The 18,870-nt window shown below is 39.0% G+C and overlaps 1 protein-coding gene across 5 annotated transcripts in view; it reads right to left on the reverse strand.

Moving 5' to 3' along the window:
* The window catches only part of Srpk1 (SRSF protein kinase 1), a 73,551-nt gene that overhangs the window by 25,617 nt on the left and 29,064 nt on the right, over positions 1-18,870 (reverse strand). For all 5 annotated transcript variants that reach the window (XR_015440205.1, XR_015440206.1, XM_087184366.1 and 2 more), the window contains exons 7-12: positions 11,190-11,296; positions 10,122-10,287; positions 8,505-8,530; positions 7,870-8,083; positions 7,069-7,488; positions 6,643-6,743 (exon numbers count right to left, since the gene is read on the reverse strand). Coding sequence is in view for 3 of the 5 variants with exons in the window: in XM_087184366.1 (XP_087040492.1) it covers positions 6,643-6,743; positions 7,069-7,488; positions 7,870-8,083; positions 8,505-8,530; positions 10,122-10,287; positions 11,190-11,296 (1,034 nt within the window). In the remaining 2 variants the exon portion in view is untranslated. The remainder of the gene's footprint in view (positions 1-6,642; positions 6,744-7,068; positions 7,489-7,869; positions 8,084-8,504; positions 8,531-10,121; positions 10,288-11,189; positions 11,297-18,870) is intronic.

Below are 18,870 nucleotides of genomic sequence, written 5' to 3' on the forward strand. Positions count from 1 at the left end.
ACAACATTTAGAAATTCATATTCTAAGAAGTAACAAGTCAGGACTGCTTAATAATGGAGAGTAAAATAAATTATCTAATGTTTTCCCCAAAACAAAGGTTCCATTCAGCCAATTTCTCAAATATCATTGATGTTAGCCCTGAACAATCTTTTGCCATACTCATTACCACTCTACATTATCTTTGCAAACACACGAGGGTAAATTTTAATAGTCATATATAGATTTATTTTGTTTGATACACAGATTTAGTGAGCAATAATAGCTTCACAGAAAATAAAAATGATGTTTTGTTCATTTGCCTAAAATTAATAAATTGTTCCTCAACAATTAAATGTGAACCTTAGAAAAACAGAGAACATATTAAGCTGTTGGAGTTTCATGAATAAATAAAATGTAGAAAAGAAGGGAGAAACTTCTAAAGTGATAGTAATTCAAACCTGGGGATGGAGACCCACACCTCTAATCTTAGCAGTTGGGAGGCTGAGACAGGAAGATTGTTGGAAGTTCAAAGCCAGCCTGGACTACATAGTGAGACCCTGTCTCAAAAAACCAAAAATAAACAACAGAAACAGTAATTTAAGAGTCAGAGTACATAGTTTTGCATTCATGGATTTTTTTTGGATCCTGTTTCAAACATAGAAAATTAAAAAGAATTCATATGAAGTAACTGTGGAAAATCGTCCTCTTTTTTCCAGGTGTGACCATGGTGTTACAGTTACCAAAAAGTATAATTTTTCAAAAAGTTGTATTTATGTATGAAATAAGATGGCTGGGATATACTTCCAAACAATCTGAGGTACATGGTAAGGTTAAAATACAGATGAAAATCCCAGCACTCAGAAGGGCAAGGTGCAGGTTTGTCAAAGAGTTCGAGGTCAGCCTAGGCTACATAGTGAGTTCAAAGCCAGCCTGAACTACAAAGCAAAACCCTGTTTCAAGAAACAGAGCAAAAAAACAAAACACAAAGAGATACAGATGAAAATAGATTGGCAATGAGTTGACAACTGCTAGGTGACACCAGTATAAAGGCATGGGAGTTCATTATTATTCTATTCTTTCTCTTTTGGATATGTTTGAAATTTTCCACAACAAGCAAATATATGAATAATAAAAAAAGAAGCTTAATATGAATTTTACTCAGGAAATAAATTCAAATGCTATTAAAATCTGTATAGGAAAGTCATGATGACAATCTCTAATCCTGCTGAAAATCAAAAAAACAAGGAACTGCACTGTGGAGAGGGGAAATTGGGAAGGGAAAGCTTCGGGTAGAAAATCAGTATCAATCAGAGCTGCAAAGGATACCTGACTAAGTATCATTAAAATAGCAACAAGTACTAGGGCAGTTTAGATTTCACCTAGCAGACATGAGAGAGTATTATTGTACTTTTGTGAACAGGAGAACACACTGTCAATCATAGTGGCATGATAACTGAGAACGTCATTTCAGTAATCTTATGTCTGGTGGCCAGATTTTAAAGATGGTATTAGAAATCTGACTAATGGGCTAGGAATTTAGCTCAGTGGTTCCAGTGCCTGCCTTGCAAGCACAAGGTCCTGAGTTCAATCCCCAGTACAAAAACAAAACAAAACAAAATCTGAACAATGCCTGTTGAAATAATGGAGGGAAGAGTTAAATCCAAAGACACTTAAGAATAAGCAGAATTCAAAAATTCAGGGCCAGGGATGTAGTTCAGTGGCGCTGTGCCTGCTTGGCAAGCTTAAGATCCTGAGTTTGATTCCTGGTACCACACGTAAAAAAAGGAAAATCAGTGGTTACATTTGGGAGACTACAGAAAAAGCTTAAAGAACACTGACCCAGAGGCCTAGAGCTGGCTGTCTCCTGAAAAAAAACAGAGATAGGAAACTCAGAGAGGAAAATAATTTTTATAAGAAAACAGTGGGGTCAGCTAATGAATCTGAAGTAACTTAATTCTGACAAAAACAGAGAAGAGCAAAATGAAAGCAATAAAATTTAGAAGTTAGAAAACAGGGATCATTGGTCAATGTCTTTTTGGATCCCAAAAAGCCACAATTGACAAAAGCTGAGAAGCAATGTGATTTACACCACAGTGTTCCTCCCCATAGTGCTCAGGATGAGGGGTATCTGCTTGTTTCTGGAGGTGGGGTGACGGTGGGATCCAACCCAGGCAGGAAAAATGGTCTAAAACATCTTTTTAAGAAGCAGAGCTCCAGGAAAAAGAATACGTGATATTGTCTAATATCCCCAATGGACCACTTGGATTGCCCTCTGGAGTGGACAAAATAAGGGTTTCTGGAGGAGACTTACACTCAAAGGGAGAGTACTACTTTGAAAACTAGGAAATTAAGTGACCTTACTACCTATGTCGAAACATCTTTTTACTTCACTCAGCTGCTAGAACACTAACAGCCAGGCAATTGCTCTCTGGGTAGGAGATATGCAGATTGTAAGTCTTTTTGGGGGAATATGACCTACCCAAGAGGAAAGATCCAAAGATAATGACATGTGAGGATGAAATCAAACATCTCAAACACATCTATCTCTCTTTCTCTCTTTTTTTGACAGGGTCTTGCTATGTAGCCCAGGCTGGCCTCGAACTTCCAGCGATCCTCCTGCCTCAGCTTCCCAAATGCTGGGAGTACAGGCCTGGGCCAGCAAGCCCAGCTCCAAATATGTCTTTCTACAGTGAGTAACAAGGCCCACGTCATTCATTCAGTCAGATAGTCTTCTGTTTAGTGATCCTAAACAGAAAGAAAGCAACAGCTATACATATAAAGAAAATCTCAAGAAAGGAAAAATACCCTCCGAAAGATTAAAAAGAGGGACAGGGATGCAGCTCAGTGGAGTAGCACCTGCCTTGTGAGGGCCCGAGTTTGATTTCTGGTACAAAAATTTTTTTTTAAATGTTAAGTTTTTAAGAAATAAAAAACCCATGGGCCGGGCATTTAGCTCAGTGGCTTCACCACCTGCTGCGCAAGTGCCAGGACCCGAGTTCGAACCCCAGTACCAAAAAAAAAAAAGAAATAAAAAACCCAAAAAACTTTAGAAAGTAAAAATATAATAGGAGAAATGAGAAACAATGAGTATTATAAGAAAAAGTTGAGAAATCTCTCCATAAAATACAGCAAAAAGCAAATGATCAAAAATGGAGAGAGAGGGGCTGGGGATTTAGCTCAGTGGTTTCGCTGCCTTCCTCACGAGCACAAGGACCCAAGTTCGATCCCCGGTACCAAAAAAAAAAAAAAAAAAATGGAAAGAAAGGTAAAAGGAAAAGACCTATACGGAAGGGTTGACATCCGAGTAACAGAATTTCACAAGTACCAGGCAGAGAACAAGAAGAAGAGAACTTTAAAAATTAAAGACTCCAAACCAAAGAATCATAGTTTCAGTATTTAAAAGGCACCTCAGCTCTTTAGCACAAGGGTGCAAACAGACCTCATGGGGCACATAACTGTGAGGGGGATCCTACAGATGCCTGCAGGAGGGAAAGGGCTCACAAAACACAAGAATCAACAGTCTGGAGTTGCAGCTCTAGCATGTCTGAGTTCTTGGGTTTTGATCTCTAGCATTGGAGGAAAAAGATGGATTTATTTCACCGAGTCAAAGTAAGGGACTAAATTAAGTGAAAAATATTATAAAGAAAACTAAGCAAACCAGACAATGTTATACAGAAAGGAAATCACAATATATATTCAGTTCAGCTGAGGACAGCATTAGAATCCTGATAATATGAACATGAAATGACTATCTAGCCAAAAATTATGACATTTAGAATATGGGTGACCAGTGCAGTGGAGGCAGGTAGGGCCTATTTTCCAGGAAGAAATTGGTAAAATTGAAAAAAAAAAATTAGGAAGTCTAGAGCATGTCCTTACAAAGTGTGATTTCCCACCAAGTGCCATCCAATACAAAGGCAGGCTCATAAAAACACTACAGTGTGTCCTCATCCACCTTATTTACTGGGATCTGGCACTGTGTGACTTCTGGCTTTTCCTCAAAGTCAAAATGACCGCGAAAGGTAAACACTTAAGATCAAATCAGAACATCGAGGCAGCCCTGACAGTGCACCTAAAGACATTCATCAAAAGGGCAATGGATAAGCATGTTCCAAGTAAGTACTTTCAGGGGTATTAATGGCAATGTATCTTTTGTTGTAATAATAATAAAAAAAGGTAAATATTCACTTTCTTTTTTTGTTTTGGTACCGGGGATCGAACTCGGGTCCTTGCACTTGGGCAGCAGGCGGCGAAACTACTGAGCTAAATCCCTGGCCCTATTTGCTGTTTATGTTTTGATCACACCTAGTATTACTGATGACAGTAAATCCTGTCATAGGGAGTGAAAAACTGGCAAAGGGGGTGGCAAGTTTTTAAGTGAAAATCTGTGCAACTATCTCTGAACTACTTACATGTATAACTGATAGCAGAAGAAAAACTACAGAAAAAAATTAAGCTCCTTGAAAATCACGCAGAAGTCCACTACTGAATGCCAAATGCTGAAAAGACCACTGGAAAGTGAGCTAAAACTAGGACTAGTACTCCGCAAGTGGAGACATTCACGTCGGGCTCTTGGCTGGCCCTGGTACCCAGGTCATGCATATGTACCAGTGTGTCCGCTGGATAAGCGAGTGGGTAAAAAGAATATAAAGTCATCTCAACAGAGAGAGGGACATGCATGTAATAACTGAAGAGAGATTATGTCTGCTGTAGTAAAAGGGACGGGAAAGATTTTACCAGAATAAAGTATGCCACAGGGTGACAGGCAAGAGTCCGCAGAGCATCTGATGTGCACTTAGTGTGACATTCGTTACAGAGCTAGTGTTTCTCCACAACTCATTTGCTTAGATATTTACAGAGTAGCTGCTACGGGGCCAGGGATTTAGCTCAGTGGTTTGGCCACCTGCTGTGCAAGCGCAAGGACCCGAGTTCAATCCCCGGTACCAAAAAAAAAAAAAAACAACAACAAAAACAGAGTACCTGCTACATATGAGGCTTTGCTCTAAGTACTACGCATAATGGAAGTGAACAAAAATACGTACATTGCATGTGCGTCCCTGAGGGAGGGATATGAAGCAGCATCAGACTGTGGTGTTCAACTGCACTGGGCTTTCAGGAGCGATTTCCCTATGATGGAACTCAACACAAGAGAGCAAGCGGGACACAGCATTTTGGGAAGAAGACCCCAGGCAGAGGGGACACAAAGTGCTCTTCCCTCGGTGGTGTGTGGGCAGCACTCTGGCCATCACTTTGAGGGGTCATTACAAGGGTTAGAAATATCTGACTTATTCTCTATAGACAGTCCCCAGGGTAGTACAGAAGGGCCATCCAGGGAGACCACACAGTGGCTAGGCCCGGACGCTAGTGGAGAGGATCAACACTCATCACCTGGAAAGCTGCTCCACATTCCTCGAATGTTAATTTCTCCTAAAAGCTTCTCATAATATTCCACAGTAAAGAGTGAGGTATGGTGTAATCCCAGCACTCAGGAGGCTGAGGCCAGAGGGTCACTGCCAGTTTGAGGCCAGCCTGAATTACATAGTGAGACCATCTCAGGAAAAAAAAAAAAGAAAAGAAAGAAAGAAAAAGAAAAAGAAAAGAAAGAGCAAGAGCAAGATCCACAATAAATACTGGAAATGAGTTCCTATAGGGGTTTGGACCATTTCCAATTTACAGAGCTCTCTCAGTAGTCATTTATATGCAAATCATTCTATTGTAAATTTAAAAAAACCAACTCCCAAAACTTTCCTAATTAATAAAAACCAAAACTATTAATACAACAATTTGCCAATTAAAATGAAGACTGCATCATTTAGCCTAAAGACTGGAGAGGAAAAATACTTTTCGGAGTTGCTAAAGGTAGAAAAACTAATGTACTCTTTTTGAGAGAATGTGATATTAAACACAAAAAAATGTAGCACGTAATTGTTTGTAATTAGATGTAATTATACACAGTTAAAAATAAGCAAGTCAGGCGCTGTGCATTCCTATAATCCCAGCCACTCAGCAGGCAGGCTGAGGTGGGAAGATCTTGGGTTTGAGGCAGGCCTGGGAAACGCAGAAAGACATGTCTCAAAGAGAAAAAAATACAGTATTATATATCAAAAAGCTTAAAAAAATATATCACTCAATAATTCTACATCTAGGACACATCCTGAGGACAACTACACAGAGATTCCCAAGCAAAGAGTCTCATCACAAAGAGCTACTGTGTATGAGATTATAAATATGTGTAACTATGTCTACACTATAAATAACCAACTGAATTTTACATAAATTCTTGGTGACAAAGTGTCTAGAACGTTACCATTTTTAGGTTTGATGCCAGTTTTGGAAATGGGAATGGGGTGGTGGAGGACATGAACATAGGCTGTAAGTATGAAAATGAATGAGGAGAGGGATAAAATAAGATTGGCCAAAAAATGGCACACTGAATTAGGATGATGGCTTACTGGTTATTTTGGGGTGCACTATTCTTCCTATTTTCACAAATATATTTCAACTTTTCCATAACAGAAGGTTAAAAGAGAGAAAAAATATTCATGAAAATGTTAAGTGATCCTATGCATAGAGAATTGCAGATGTTTTCTTTCGGCATAACCAAGTCCAAATCCTCACTCATGCACAGTCACTTCAAAACAGGCTGAGACAAGTTTAACTTACCACCCAACAGGCATTTCCAAGATCAGCAATCTTCACTTTGAGTTTTTCTGCATTTTTTGGCTCAAGGGGATTAACAAGAAAATTTCCAGCAGTGGATTTTCCTACAGACAACAGGTATCATCAATAAAATTGTTCAATAAATACAGAAATACCCAAAGGGTAATGAAGTCCTCCAAGAAAAGAGTTCTAGGAAGGCCCCCAGTCGGCAACATAAAACTTCTACGAACACAGCAGCGCCCTTTGTAGAATTTACAATGCCTGTGCTCACAGGACCCAGTGAGGTGTTGTGTACCCATCCCTAATGAACACAACCATAAGCCATCTACAGATCTGCACATGGAAGGCAGCTCGGACACCCGGTGTCAAGTGGTGTTTTAGTTTAGCAATGCATGAATGTGAGGGCTGGGGAAGCTATCGCAGGGGTACCTTTGTTGTCCAGTGGTCCATTCTGTCCCTCCTCTTGCTCCTCCTCACAAGGGATCTCTGCCCGAATGCTTTCTTGAAGTTGGCTGATGTCCTGTTCACTGAATGACTGGTCTCCAGCTGCAGAAGACTGGCACACCATGGTATCTGACACTCCAGAGGTCTCAGGTATACAAGAGTCTATTTCTTGAGATGTGCTGGTGTCTCCATTTTGGGAGCTTAGGAAACTAGGTTCCTGCTTCAAATTTTGGACATCACAGTCATTAGCATTATGGAGATCCTCATTAAGCCTCAATGTTTCTTTATTACTGTTCTCAGTATAATTACTGACTTCAATTACTCCATTGCAATTAATTTCTGTTGCACCACCCTCTACACCACGCTCCGTAAGTGTCTGATCCTGGTCAATGGAACTTGACTCTTCTAAGGAACAAACAAACAAAAAAAGATATGTGTGTGTATGTGTGAGTGAAAGAACAGGAAAATTCTCACTAAATTAAAACATTTTCTAGAGCTGATACTGAATGACATAAAAACATGACTAAACATCTAAAACCTATTTATGGAAGGACAAAGATCTTCTCATCCTTACCCAATGGCTAAATTAAGTCTATGTTCCATTTCCTGAGAAAAGTGAGAAATAACATTTGAATGTTTCCTGCCTAACATTACAACAAGATCTGACTTCTTATAAGGACAACCCCAGAGACGTGTTGTATGTATGAAACCACTATGTTATATTAACAACAATAAACTAATGTTAAAGTGTGCCATAAAGTGATTTTTGTGATGCTCTATTTATACCAAGTTTTTCTTGGGTCATTTTATTAGGTGGGTTCTCTTTCAAGGGTCTTTCAACAGGACTCTCTGATTCTTCTTGCTTGTTAGGTCTTTTTTGCCCAGGGCCCGACTCTTTCTCCATTTCCTCAATTTCCTGCATTCGCTTCTCTAGTAATTCTGCCTGGCGCTTCTGCTTCTTCTTCAATTTCTTCTTCTTATTCTTTGACATTTTGTCAGCCTGGGCGGAGATTACAAACAAATAAAGCCTTCAGGTGGCTAATCCATCACTCCTAGTTGGAGATAACTGTTAACTTTAATTATTTCCTAATTAAATTTCACTCCTTCCCTAAATATTTTTCATTACTTTAAAAGCTGCAGGTATTCTTATGAAACCAAATAAAAACAAAATTCACAATAAATGTTGATTTTCTGAGCAGTCTGTGTTGGGGGGGGTGTTACTCTCAGACACTCAAATTCATGGAAACCTCAACCAGTACAAACTTGCTGAAGATGCATGGGAATTTATTGGAGAAAATTATAGAAGCGCAGGAATATTTTTTCCCTTTGGTTTTCAAACTCTAAACAAATTGTGACCATAACAAGAACCCATGCTTATAACCCATTGATCAAAATTAAATATAGAAACACCTTATACTTACTGGTTTAGGTTGGGGAGCAGTACTGACTGAAAAGAAAAGAAGACCAAGTAAGAATCTAGCATCCAGCAGGCAATACAACCTAAGGCTTAGATAAGAGCTCTATCAGAATGAGAAACTTTCCTACATAGTCTACATTGCTTTTAATTGACCTTGGTAGAAGCCACATTCTTTTTATTTTCAAAGAAAACAAACAATGCACACAAAATCTGCCAAACTTTAAAAAAGTCAAATCCTTTTCCAGGTAGTAGTCAGCATACACAAACAGCCAAGTTCTTACTTCTGGTTTCTACTACTAATGTTGCTAAAGTCACCTGTTTTCCATTCCCATGTAGTGCTTAATAGAGCAAGTGACAACACAACCTTCTCATCCACATCCAGGAGTCCTACAACTCTCTTAATTCTTCCCCCTCAGCATGTGTCAGCTTTTAAAAGGGAGTCTAGGAAACACCAAGAGCCATAGTAATTTGCTACATACTTGTACAGTGCTGTTTAGGTCAGATGTACTGTTAACTATACCCACATTATTGCATAATAGATGTCATGAACTTTCTTAACACCTCTCAATACCACCACCCTGGTTCCTCTTTCTCCAGCCTTTCTTTAAAAGGAAGTCAGCTGGGCTGGGGATTTAGCTCAGTGGGTTTTGCTGCCTGCTGTGCAAGCACAAGGACCTGAGTTCAATCCCCAGTACCAAAAAAAAAAAAAAAAAAGAAAAAAGAAAAAGGAAGTCGGTTTCAACATGAGTATCAAGAAAATTCCTCAAATGTGATTAAACTATTAAAATTAAAACTTGTACCTCAGGGCCGGGGATTTAGCTCAGTGGTTTCGTCACCTGCTGCGCAAGCGCAAGGACCCAAGTTCAATCCCCGGTACCAAAAAAACAAAACAAAACAAAAAACCTTGTACCTCAGATAGAAAAAGAATCATTATAATCACAGCAAGCACAATTTACCTAACATTCAAAACTATATGGCACGCTAGAAACTGCTTCAACATAAAAGTCAATCCCATTAACTCCTGCAAGAGGAAAATGATGCCTAGTAACTCAGCCAAGATCTGTCAGCACAGTGAGGTGAGGATTTGCAACAGCTTTGATTATTCCAGTGCTAAACCCAAGCTCCTAACACCAGTGTTATCTTGTCCCTATGCAGATCAATAATCTGTGAGTCAGCAGATGTGATCTTGCTAAGAGATAAGCACATCAAAAATGGTCACCAAATAAAAGAAAAAAAAATCTGTAAACAAGTCACTCTTTTATTTTTGGATTTTTGACACAGGGTCTTGCTATGTAGTTCAGGTTGGCCTTGAATTCACTATGTAGCCCAGGCTGAGCTCAAACTCATGGGGATCCTCCTGGCTCAGCCTCTCAAGTGCTGAGATTACAAGTGTGCACCACCACACCTTGCACAAGTCGCTATTTTAATATGCAGTACAACATATCTATACCTAAAGGACACTGCAGTCACTAATCTTCTTCCCATATGTAACAGTAATGAGGAAAGAGTCTCTTGAAGGCTGATACTACTCTTAAATGTTTTAGTTAAATGACTGAGTAGTGTTGAATTCCCTGGTGATAGAATAATGAGAGCAAAGTGCTCTGCCCCACCCCCAGCATACCCGCAGACCCAGAAGGTGGCGGCGCTCCAGATCGCTGCCACTCGGTTGCTTCTGCCGCCAGTCTCCGGATGTACTGCTCATTCACTGACAGCAAGATGTTTTCTGGTTTAATGTCAGTGTGGATGATACGGCACTTGGTGTGTAAATAATCCAGACCCTGTAACACCTGAATGGAATAGATTAGTCAACTTACAAACACAAAATACAAGCATTTCTGGGGAAGAAATCACAATGCAACATTTTTCAAAAATAAATAAATGGGGCCAGGGATTTAGCTCAGTGGTTTTGCCGCCTGCTGTGCAAGTGCAAGGACCTGAGTTCGATCCCCGGTATGTATAAATAAATAAATAAATAAATAAATAAGGCCGGGGATTTAGCTCAGTGGTTCTGGCACCTGCCTGGCAAGCGCAAGGTCCTGAGTTCGATCCCTGGTACAAAAAACAAAAACAAAAACAAAAAACTCAAACAAAAATAAATAAATGAAAGCGCAAAGAAACTTTCTTGGAAAGATTAATTATAAACTTCCAAGGTTCCCAAAACTAATTCTATTTGGAGATATTCTTTAACTAGGTATATCACAAAGACTGAGAATACATGTTGAAGACACCCTTTAAATGCTGACATGTAGGTGAGCAAATTTCCTCACTGATGAAAGTAAGTCTTTTGTTTCCCAGTCCAGACTTTTTACATAACATATTATCCAAAGTATCTGTCCCTTGAAGTAATAGTATTTTCCTGATAGTAAATTGGATTCTATAATGTTTATCTAATATTATTTAGAAAATTAGAAAATGCCCACAATGTTGTATAAGAAATGATACTAATTTGACATAACAATGCCATATCAATATATATTTAATATTCCATTTTCCAAATCAGGCACCCCACCTAGCTTCCCCTCTAATAATTGTTATAGGAGATAAATCTAGGGAGATTATCATTATACTGAAACATTTTTAAACAGAATACATACAATAAACCCTACGGGCTGAATACAATTCCACTGGAAACAGGAAAGTCCCAACCCTTTAATATTGAAATATCACCTCACAACAGACAGATACATACTTGTTGAATAATTTTTTTGACACAAGGCAGCGGAAGCCCCTGATAGTTGGACTTGATGATCCACTTGAGCAGATGATGCCCCAGCACTTCAAACACCATGCAGATATCTGGGAATTCATTAAGGGAGAAAAAAAGAACACGAGAAAAGCGAGGCAAGACAAGATATGAATTCCAACTCAATGAAAATCTCCTAAGTTATTTTCTTCAATATAAAGAGCTTTACTGAAAAAATATGTAGCTGTTAATATTCAGAAATTCTTAGGTCTAATGCTATAGATAATGAAAGCATTCATGAAACAGAAAATTGTGTGTGGGAGCTGGTTTACTAAAAAAATTATACACACTGAACAGTGGTAAAAACAAATAAACCTACACATGCAAACAGTAAAAGCACTAGGCTCAACCTGTTGATTAGATACAGGCTCAAGAAATTTCTTCCCTCATGTCCAGGGAAGTGACTTCCATACTGTTTCCAAGTAGGAAAAAACACACTCTTCCTTGGCAGGAGAAGACAATGCACAAAATGCCAACATTCCCCCTCCTCTTTTCTACGGTACAGGGATGGAATTCGGGCCTCATGGATGCCAGGCAAGTGCTCTCCCATTAAGCTACATTCCTAGTCCCCAACATTTTTGTTTTTGTTTTTTTTTTTGGTATCAGGGATTGAACTCGGGTCCTTGTCTTGCAAGGCAGGCGGTAGAACCACTGAGCTAAATCCCCGGGCCCCCGACATTTTTTAAAAACAGAAAACTGACTTGCTTTATGCTCTGTAGTTTACAAAACTCATCTTCATTTTGGTGCCACCACGGTTCTCTTTACGTCTGAACATCTGCTCACACTGCAGCAGGAACACTCTTCAAGAGTGCAAGACTGCAGTGTTAGAGGTTCTGCTGACGTCTTTCCCACCAGAAGCTTCTACACATACTGGCACACAGTGTGTATTTGTACCAAGACATACATAATGACCTACTGTCCAGACTTTTGTTTTAAATAAGATCTGTCAGGCCGGGGATTTAGCTCAGTGGTTTCGCTGCCTGCTGCACAAGCACAAGGACCCGAGTTCAATCCCCGGTACCAAAAAAAACCCCAAAACATTTAAATAAGATCTGTCACTAAACAAAAGCCTGAGCTCCTTAGAAAAATGGCCATAGCCAAGGCTACTAGATAGGGTATCCTTGGAACACCTTGCTATGCCAACAAATAAGGACACAAGTGAGGAAGAACAGGAACCATCTTGAAGAGGAGGCCACTGGCCAAAGCAGAGCGCATTTTAAAGAATGAAGTTATGAGTTAATATACTAATTAAAACTAGAATGAGCAAAAAAAAAAAAAAAAAAAAGAGTACATGTACAAGCACCTTATCTCAAAAAAAACCAAACAAACAAAAAACTAGAATGAGGGCCAGGGATTTAGCTCAGTGGTTCTGCCGCCTGCCTTGCAAGTGCAAGGACCTGAGTTTGATCCCCAGTACCATGAACACACAATAAAATAAATACAATTAGAATGATTCCATACTGATGCTCAATAGTAAGTGTGAGGGAGGCAGAAGAGAAATGCCTTCTTTAGAGAAGAAAGCTCGGTACAATGGAAAAAATCAGTTTTACAATCACTGAATAACTGAATCAATAAATTCTAAAACTACTACATGAAAAGACTATTGGGGAAAAGGATTGTTACAGTGTCAAAATATCACTTCACAGATCGCTTATTAATTATAAAAGGAATGAGGTACTTTTACAATGGGGAAACCCCTGTCTCAACCAAGTAATCAAACTTACCACTACCAACAACAAGCACAAATTTGCACCATTTGTCTTCTGATATAATACACTGAGAGGACAAAGCATCAGCCATGTCTGACAAAACTGATTAACCTGGAGAAATAACCAGACAAATCCAAATTAAGGGACAAATAACCAGCCTGGATCCTCAAACAAATAAACACAAAGAAAAGAAAAAAGAAATATAAAAAATGTGGGTGCCATAAAAGGAACTGTTCCAAGTTATATTAACAGGTCAAAACAGATCAAAATTATCAGATACCATTTCAACTCACTGGAAGACTAAAATAAAGATTAACATTATCAATGTGGATGAGAATACAGAGTGATTAAATCCTCACACTATGCAAGTGGGAGCGTAAAATGGTAAAATCACTTTGGAAAATGACGATTTCTTAAATATAAACCTAGAAACTTCTGCCCTAGCCAAGATAATAGGGACTAGATTCATCCTCTTTATTGAAAAAAAGAACACAAAACACACACAATACATAGAACAACAGAAGACCCTGGGGACCAGGCCACAAGGGCTGTGATCCCTGAAAATCAATGAGCTGAGCCGTTAAGACTGCCCCACCTTACCGCCTTGAGGTTTTCCAGGCAGACTCTTATGAGCTGGACAGAAAGGAGCTGAGTCAGGGTAGAACCAAGGCAGCTACAGTTCATAGAGCAAGGTACCAATGAGGAGAAAGCTATAGAAAGAAATGTGGAGATTCACAGAGGGTCCTCTTCAAGTATTCTGCAGAGCATTAAAAAGAAATCTGAAGAAACCAACAGCAGTAGAGGTGAAAAACTACCTGAGAGGATTAAAGGAAATCATACCCAGTATTTCCCCAGGGTTTGGAAGACTGCCTGTTCCCAACAAAAAGCCATGAAAAATTCAGTCATGGGGTAATGGACAGAATATTCGGGAAGGTCTTGATTCAGTAGTGGGAAATGGCTAGGTCTAGACCAAGCACTAATTTGGCTCCATCTGATAAGTCCCAAAAGTAAAATCTGAAAAGATCAAACTGTTTGAAAATAACATAATCGTGTCCTAGAATGAAGTTCAAGATTTACAGGAATGGAAGATATCCAACAGCCAACAAAGTATGGCTTACATCTTTACTAATCTTCAAGTGGCAACAAAGATGCAGGAAAACATCCAAAATGAAAAGCAATTACTTGAAACTGACTCAGAACTAAGACAGATGTTCGAGCCAGCAGACAAGAACATTAACTGGGTATTACAGTTATACTCCACATACTCAGTTATGTAGAAACATAGAGGATATGTTAAAAAAGGCCAAAAATGAACTTCTAGAAATGAAAAGTACAATACAGAAAGTGAAAATATACTGGGTGGAATAAATGGCAAGTTAGAATAAAAAGACTAGTTAACCTGAGGGCCTGGGATTTAGCTCAGTGGTGCCACATGCCTCACAAGCAAGGTCCTGAGTTCAATCCCTGGTAGGAGCCCCCCACACCCCCGCCAAAGACTATTTAACTTGAAAGTATAGCAATAAAGATAATCTAAAATGAAACTCATAAAGGAAAGATAATCCAAACAAACAAACCTACTCAACTGTAAGAGTAGGCTATGGAGACAACTTCAAGTCACCCTCAAAAAAGGAAAGGCAGAGAGGAGGAAATTATGAGTCCTGAACATACTAGTAAGGATTCCAGGAAGACAGTGGAGTAGAAGAAAGTCAGCAGAAATCTGTCTTCCCAGACAATCACTGCAGCAGCAGAGTCTCTCTGATGTAATTACTTGGAACGCGGGAGTATACTGAATGAAGGCTTGCCAAATCTAGGGAAGGCTTAGATGATAAACTGGTTAATGTGGGGTAACTTCAGCTCTTAACACAATAGCAGCTTCCTATTTACTACTTCTGACCTTGGACAGGCAGCCCTGCACACAGCCAGGGAGAGCAAAAAGAACTCTCTGTCCTAAGTATCTGGAATTTGTGTCCTCATTGCTCCTCCAACCCAAAAGAAGTGCAGCATACAGGCAAGTGGCAAATTCTGCACCTACCCAATGTTTCAAGCCCTCTCCAACCTTGACTTCTGGAGGATTTTAAATCAGTGCCATTTTCCTCTTTATTCCCTTTGGGAGCCAGACATAAAGACTACAATGTTCAAAAGCAATTGCACATATGAGGAAGGTGACTGTCTGCCCACAAAAAGGCACATGATCTCAGGAAAGACCTGACAAGGGTCGGGGATTTAGCTGAGTGGCACCACACCTGCCTTGCAAGTGCAAAGTCCTGAGTTTGATCCCCGGTACTGAATAAAAAAAAAGACCTGACAAGAACTTTAATTCAGGCTAATCTCTGGTCGAGAGTCTACAACAATAAAAAACAAAAACCATAACCAAAACAACAATAAAAACAGCAAACTCTGAGAAAGGGGCAGGATCTGATTTCTAGTTACCACATTAGATCCAAATGTTTAAATTTTCAACAACAAAAACAAAATCTAAAAGGAAAGAATGAAGTACAGTGCATTCGAAGAAAAGGAATCAACAGAAGCTTTCTGAAAAAGATCTGGTGGCAAGTCTTCTACACAAAGTAGTTAAAACACAGGTCTTAAAGATACTCAAAGAATTGGCTGGGAATTTAGCTCAGTGGTTTCGCCGCCTGCTGTGCAAGCGCAAGGACCCAAGTTCGATCCCCAGTACCAAAAAAAAAAAAGAACTAAAAGATGTGGATTAAGTCTAAAGAATAAGAAAACCCAAAACAAACCATAAAGAAATTCTTGAGGTGAAAAGTACCAATGAAATGAAAACTTCATAGGAGATCCCAAGGCAGATTTGAGAAGGCAGAAGGAAGAATTAGTAAACTTGCAGATAGGGAAATGTAAATGATGTATTGAGTCTGAGGAATAAGCAGAAACAGATGAAGTGACTGAGCAGAAGGAAAGTGGACAAGGCCTAAAGGGACTTGTGGGACACCATTAAGCAGACCAACACACACACTGTGGCAGTCTCAGAAGAGACACAGAAAGAGGCAGAGTATCTAAAGAAATAATGGCTGAAATCACCCCAAATTTAATGCAAGACACAAATATAAACAGCCAAGATGCTCAGTGAACTCCATGTAAGAAGAACTCAAAAAGACCCACACCACAATACATTATAATCAAACAAGAAAAAGACAAAGGACCTTGAAAACAGCAAGAGATTTGTCACATGAAATCAATCAAGATCCTCAATAAGACTGTCAGCATATTTCTCATCAGAAACTTTAGAGGCCAAAGGGCAGTAAGGTCAGTATGTTCCAAGTGCTGAAAGAAAGACCCTCAACCAAAATCCTATATCCAGCAAAACTGTCTTTTGAAAATGAGGGAGAAACTAAGACATTCACATATAAACAAAAGCTGAGGGAATTAATCACCAGTAGATGTGTCCTGTAAGAAATGCTCAAGGGAGTTCCAGAAGGTAAAATGAAAAGATATTAAACACTAACTCAAAGACATACAAAGAAATAACCTCAAGGTAAATAGATGGCAATTATAACAGATAATATTACTGTGTCTTTGGTTTGTAACTCCATGTTTTGTTTTCTATATCATTTAAAGACAGAGGGGGGTGGGCATCGAACCCAAGTCCTTGCACATGCTTGGCAAGTACTCTACCACTGAGCTACACCTCTAGCCCTAAAGATACAAATTTTTCATAAGAATTTTAGTTTCTACTTCTGGGTATGTAATGTATAAAGACATTATTCTTTAGCATCAATAATTGAAAGGAGTATTGAACTGTTAAAGAGAAATTTATATCTGAAGTTAAAACTGGCAAAAATTCAAATTATACAGGGTTAAAATACAAGTCAGCATTGTTAACACTTTAGGATGGTAAATCTAATCCTGTGGTAATCACACAGACTATATATAAAAGGAAATGAAAAAGGAATTTAAATGTTTCATTACAAAAAAAAATCAACTAATCATAGAAATAAAAACCTGTATGGCATACAGAAAACAGATGACAAATGACAGACTTCATTAGCAGTAAACTCTCCAGTCCAAAGACAGATATTGAAGCTGGGTGTGCTGCACATCTGTAATCCTTGCACTTTGGAGACTTAGACAGAAGGATCATGAGTTCAAGGCCAGTCTGCGATTACACCGCAAGACCTTGTTTAAGAAAAGAAAAAGAAAAAGGAAAAGAAGAAAAAAGAGAGAGAAGAGAAGGTATGCTGTCCCAGGGCCACAATCCCAGCACTCTGGGAGGCTGAGGCAAGAGGATCACTAATTCAAGGCGAGCGTGGGCAACTTAGTAAAACCATATCTCAAAATAAAAAAGGTACAGGGTTACAGCTCAGTGCAAAGGCTGGATTCAATGGCCAGTACAACAAATAAACACAATAAAAATGTTTTCCAGAGATATTCTAAAATAACTATGAATGGAAGAACATATCTAAGATTGGCAACAGAATTATCAGGAAGTATAGACAAAAAGATTAGTTTTAAGTTGATGACTTGTAAAATGGGTAATGGATCTGTGGTGAGTCATTAAACTTTTCTATGGTTTTGTTTTCTGGTAGTAGTGTATTGAACCTAAGGGCCTTTGCACTGAGCTAGAGCCCAGACCGTTGCGTGTTTTTAAAATTTTGAGACAGGGTCTTGCTGAATCACTAGGTTGCCCAGGATAGGCATGAACTTGTGATCCTCCTGCCTCAGTTTCTTAAGAGTGCTGGGATAATTGGCATGTGACATCACATCTGGCTCTATTCTACTTTTTTGTTTGAAATTTACCAGAATAAGTTTTTTTAAAAAGTAGACTTTTTTTTTTTGGTACTGGGGATGGAACTTGGGTCCTTGCACTTGTGCAGCAGGTGGTGAAATCACTGAGCTAAATCCCCAGCCCAAGACTGCTTTTAAAAAGTAAACATAAACTAGAACTTCAAGCTATTCTTTTATGTTTGTAGTTTCAACCTTAACTTTTACTTGTTGAGAAGCACTATAATTTGACAAACATTTAATCTGTAAGCAGTGATATAAAATATTTGATAGCTTAAAAATAAAAAAGATCTCAGTAGACTATCATAATCAATTAGTTATAGAGCAAAATAGCGTGGGGTCAAAGAAGACTGGTAAGAGTCAGAAGAAAGAGATGTGAAATTAACACATGAAAAAAAATCTAGAGATGGTATAAAGAAAAAAAAGAGCTGGGCTGAGTTCAATCCCCGGTACCAAAGAAAAAACGAGCTAAAAACATTACTAAGTAAGAACCATATTTAGGATACATTATACATAAGAGGAGCTTGCAAAAGAGGAAAGGTCAATAGTAAAAGAATTATCACAACACCTTAGTCATGCAGGCAGCCAATGATGACTCCCTGGCAAATGTCAGTGTTACATAGAGATCAGGTGTCTACAACCTTTTCCCTCAACCCTCACGGAAGTGGAGTGAACCAGGTTAATATTGAAGTCTACTTTATATTTTAATGAGAAAGAACAGTGATCTGGAGCAAAGGCAATTATACCCAGACACACAGCAAAAGCGGATGCACAGGGCTGGGGATTTAGCTCAGTGGTTTTGCTGCCTGCTGCGCAAGCCTAAGGACCCAAGTTTGATCCCCGGTACCAAAAAAAAAAGCGGATCCACAGTTCCATGTGTAGGTGCGTTGTGTCCTGAGGTAAACAGCATAACCTGCTGACCCTTAACACAGCACTCTGAGGAACAGCCTTCTCAGTCTCTAACTGCAGCAAACAAAGCAGGGGCCACGCCAGCTGGGAGATGAGTAGAAGGAACAGCAGAGAGAATGGCTAAGGACAAGAGGAGAAAATAATTAAAAGAGGACTCAGTGGACATAAACCACCTAGTAGTGTTTCAAAAATACCTTGAGCTTGAAATTCACACCTAAGTTAATGGTTAGAATAAAGTGTTCTTGCTTAGGGCCAAAAGTGCCCATCTG

This window comes from Heterocephalus glaber, unplaced genomic scaffold, assembly GCF_053883595.1.
Source record: "Heterocephalus glaber isolate CG9 unplaced genomic scaffold, H.glaber_assembly_v1.0 deba00001497, whole genome shotgun sequence".
NCBI classification, from domain to species: Eukaryota; Metazoa; Chordata; class Mammalia; order Rodentia; family Bathyergidae; genus Heterocephalus; species Heterocephalus glaber.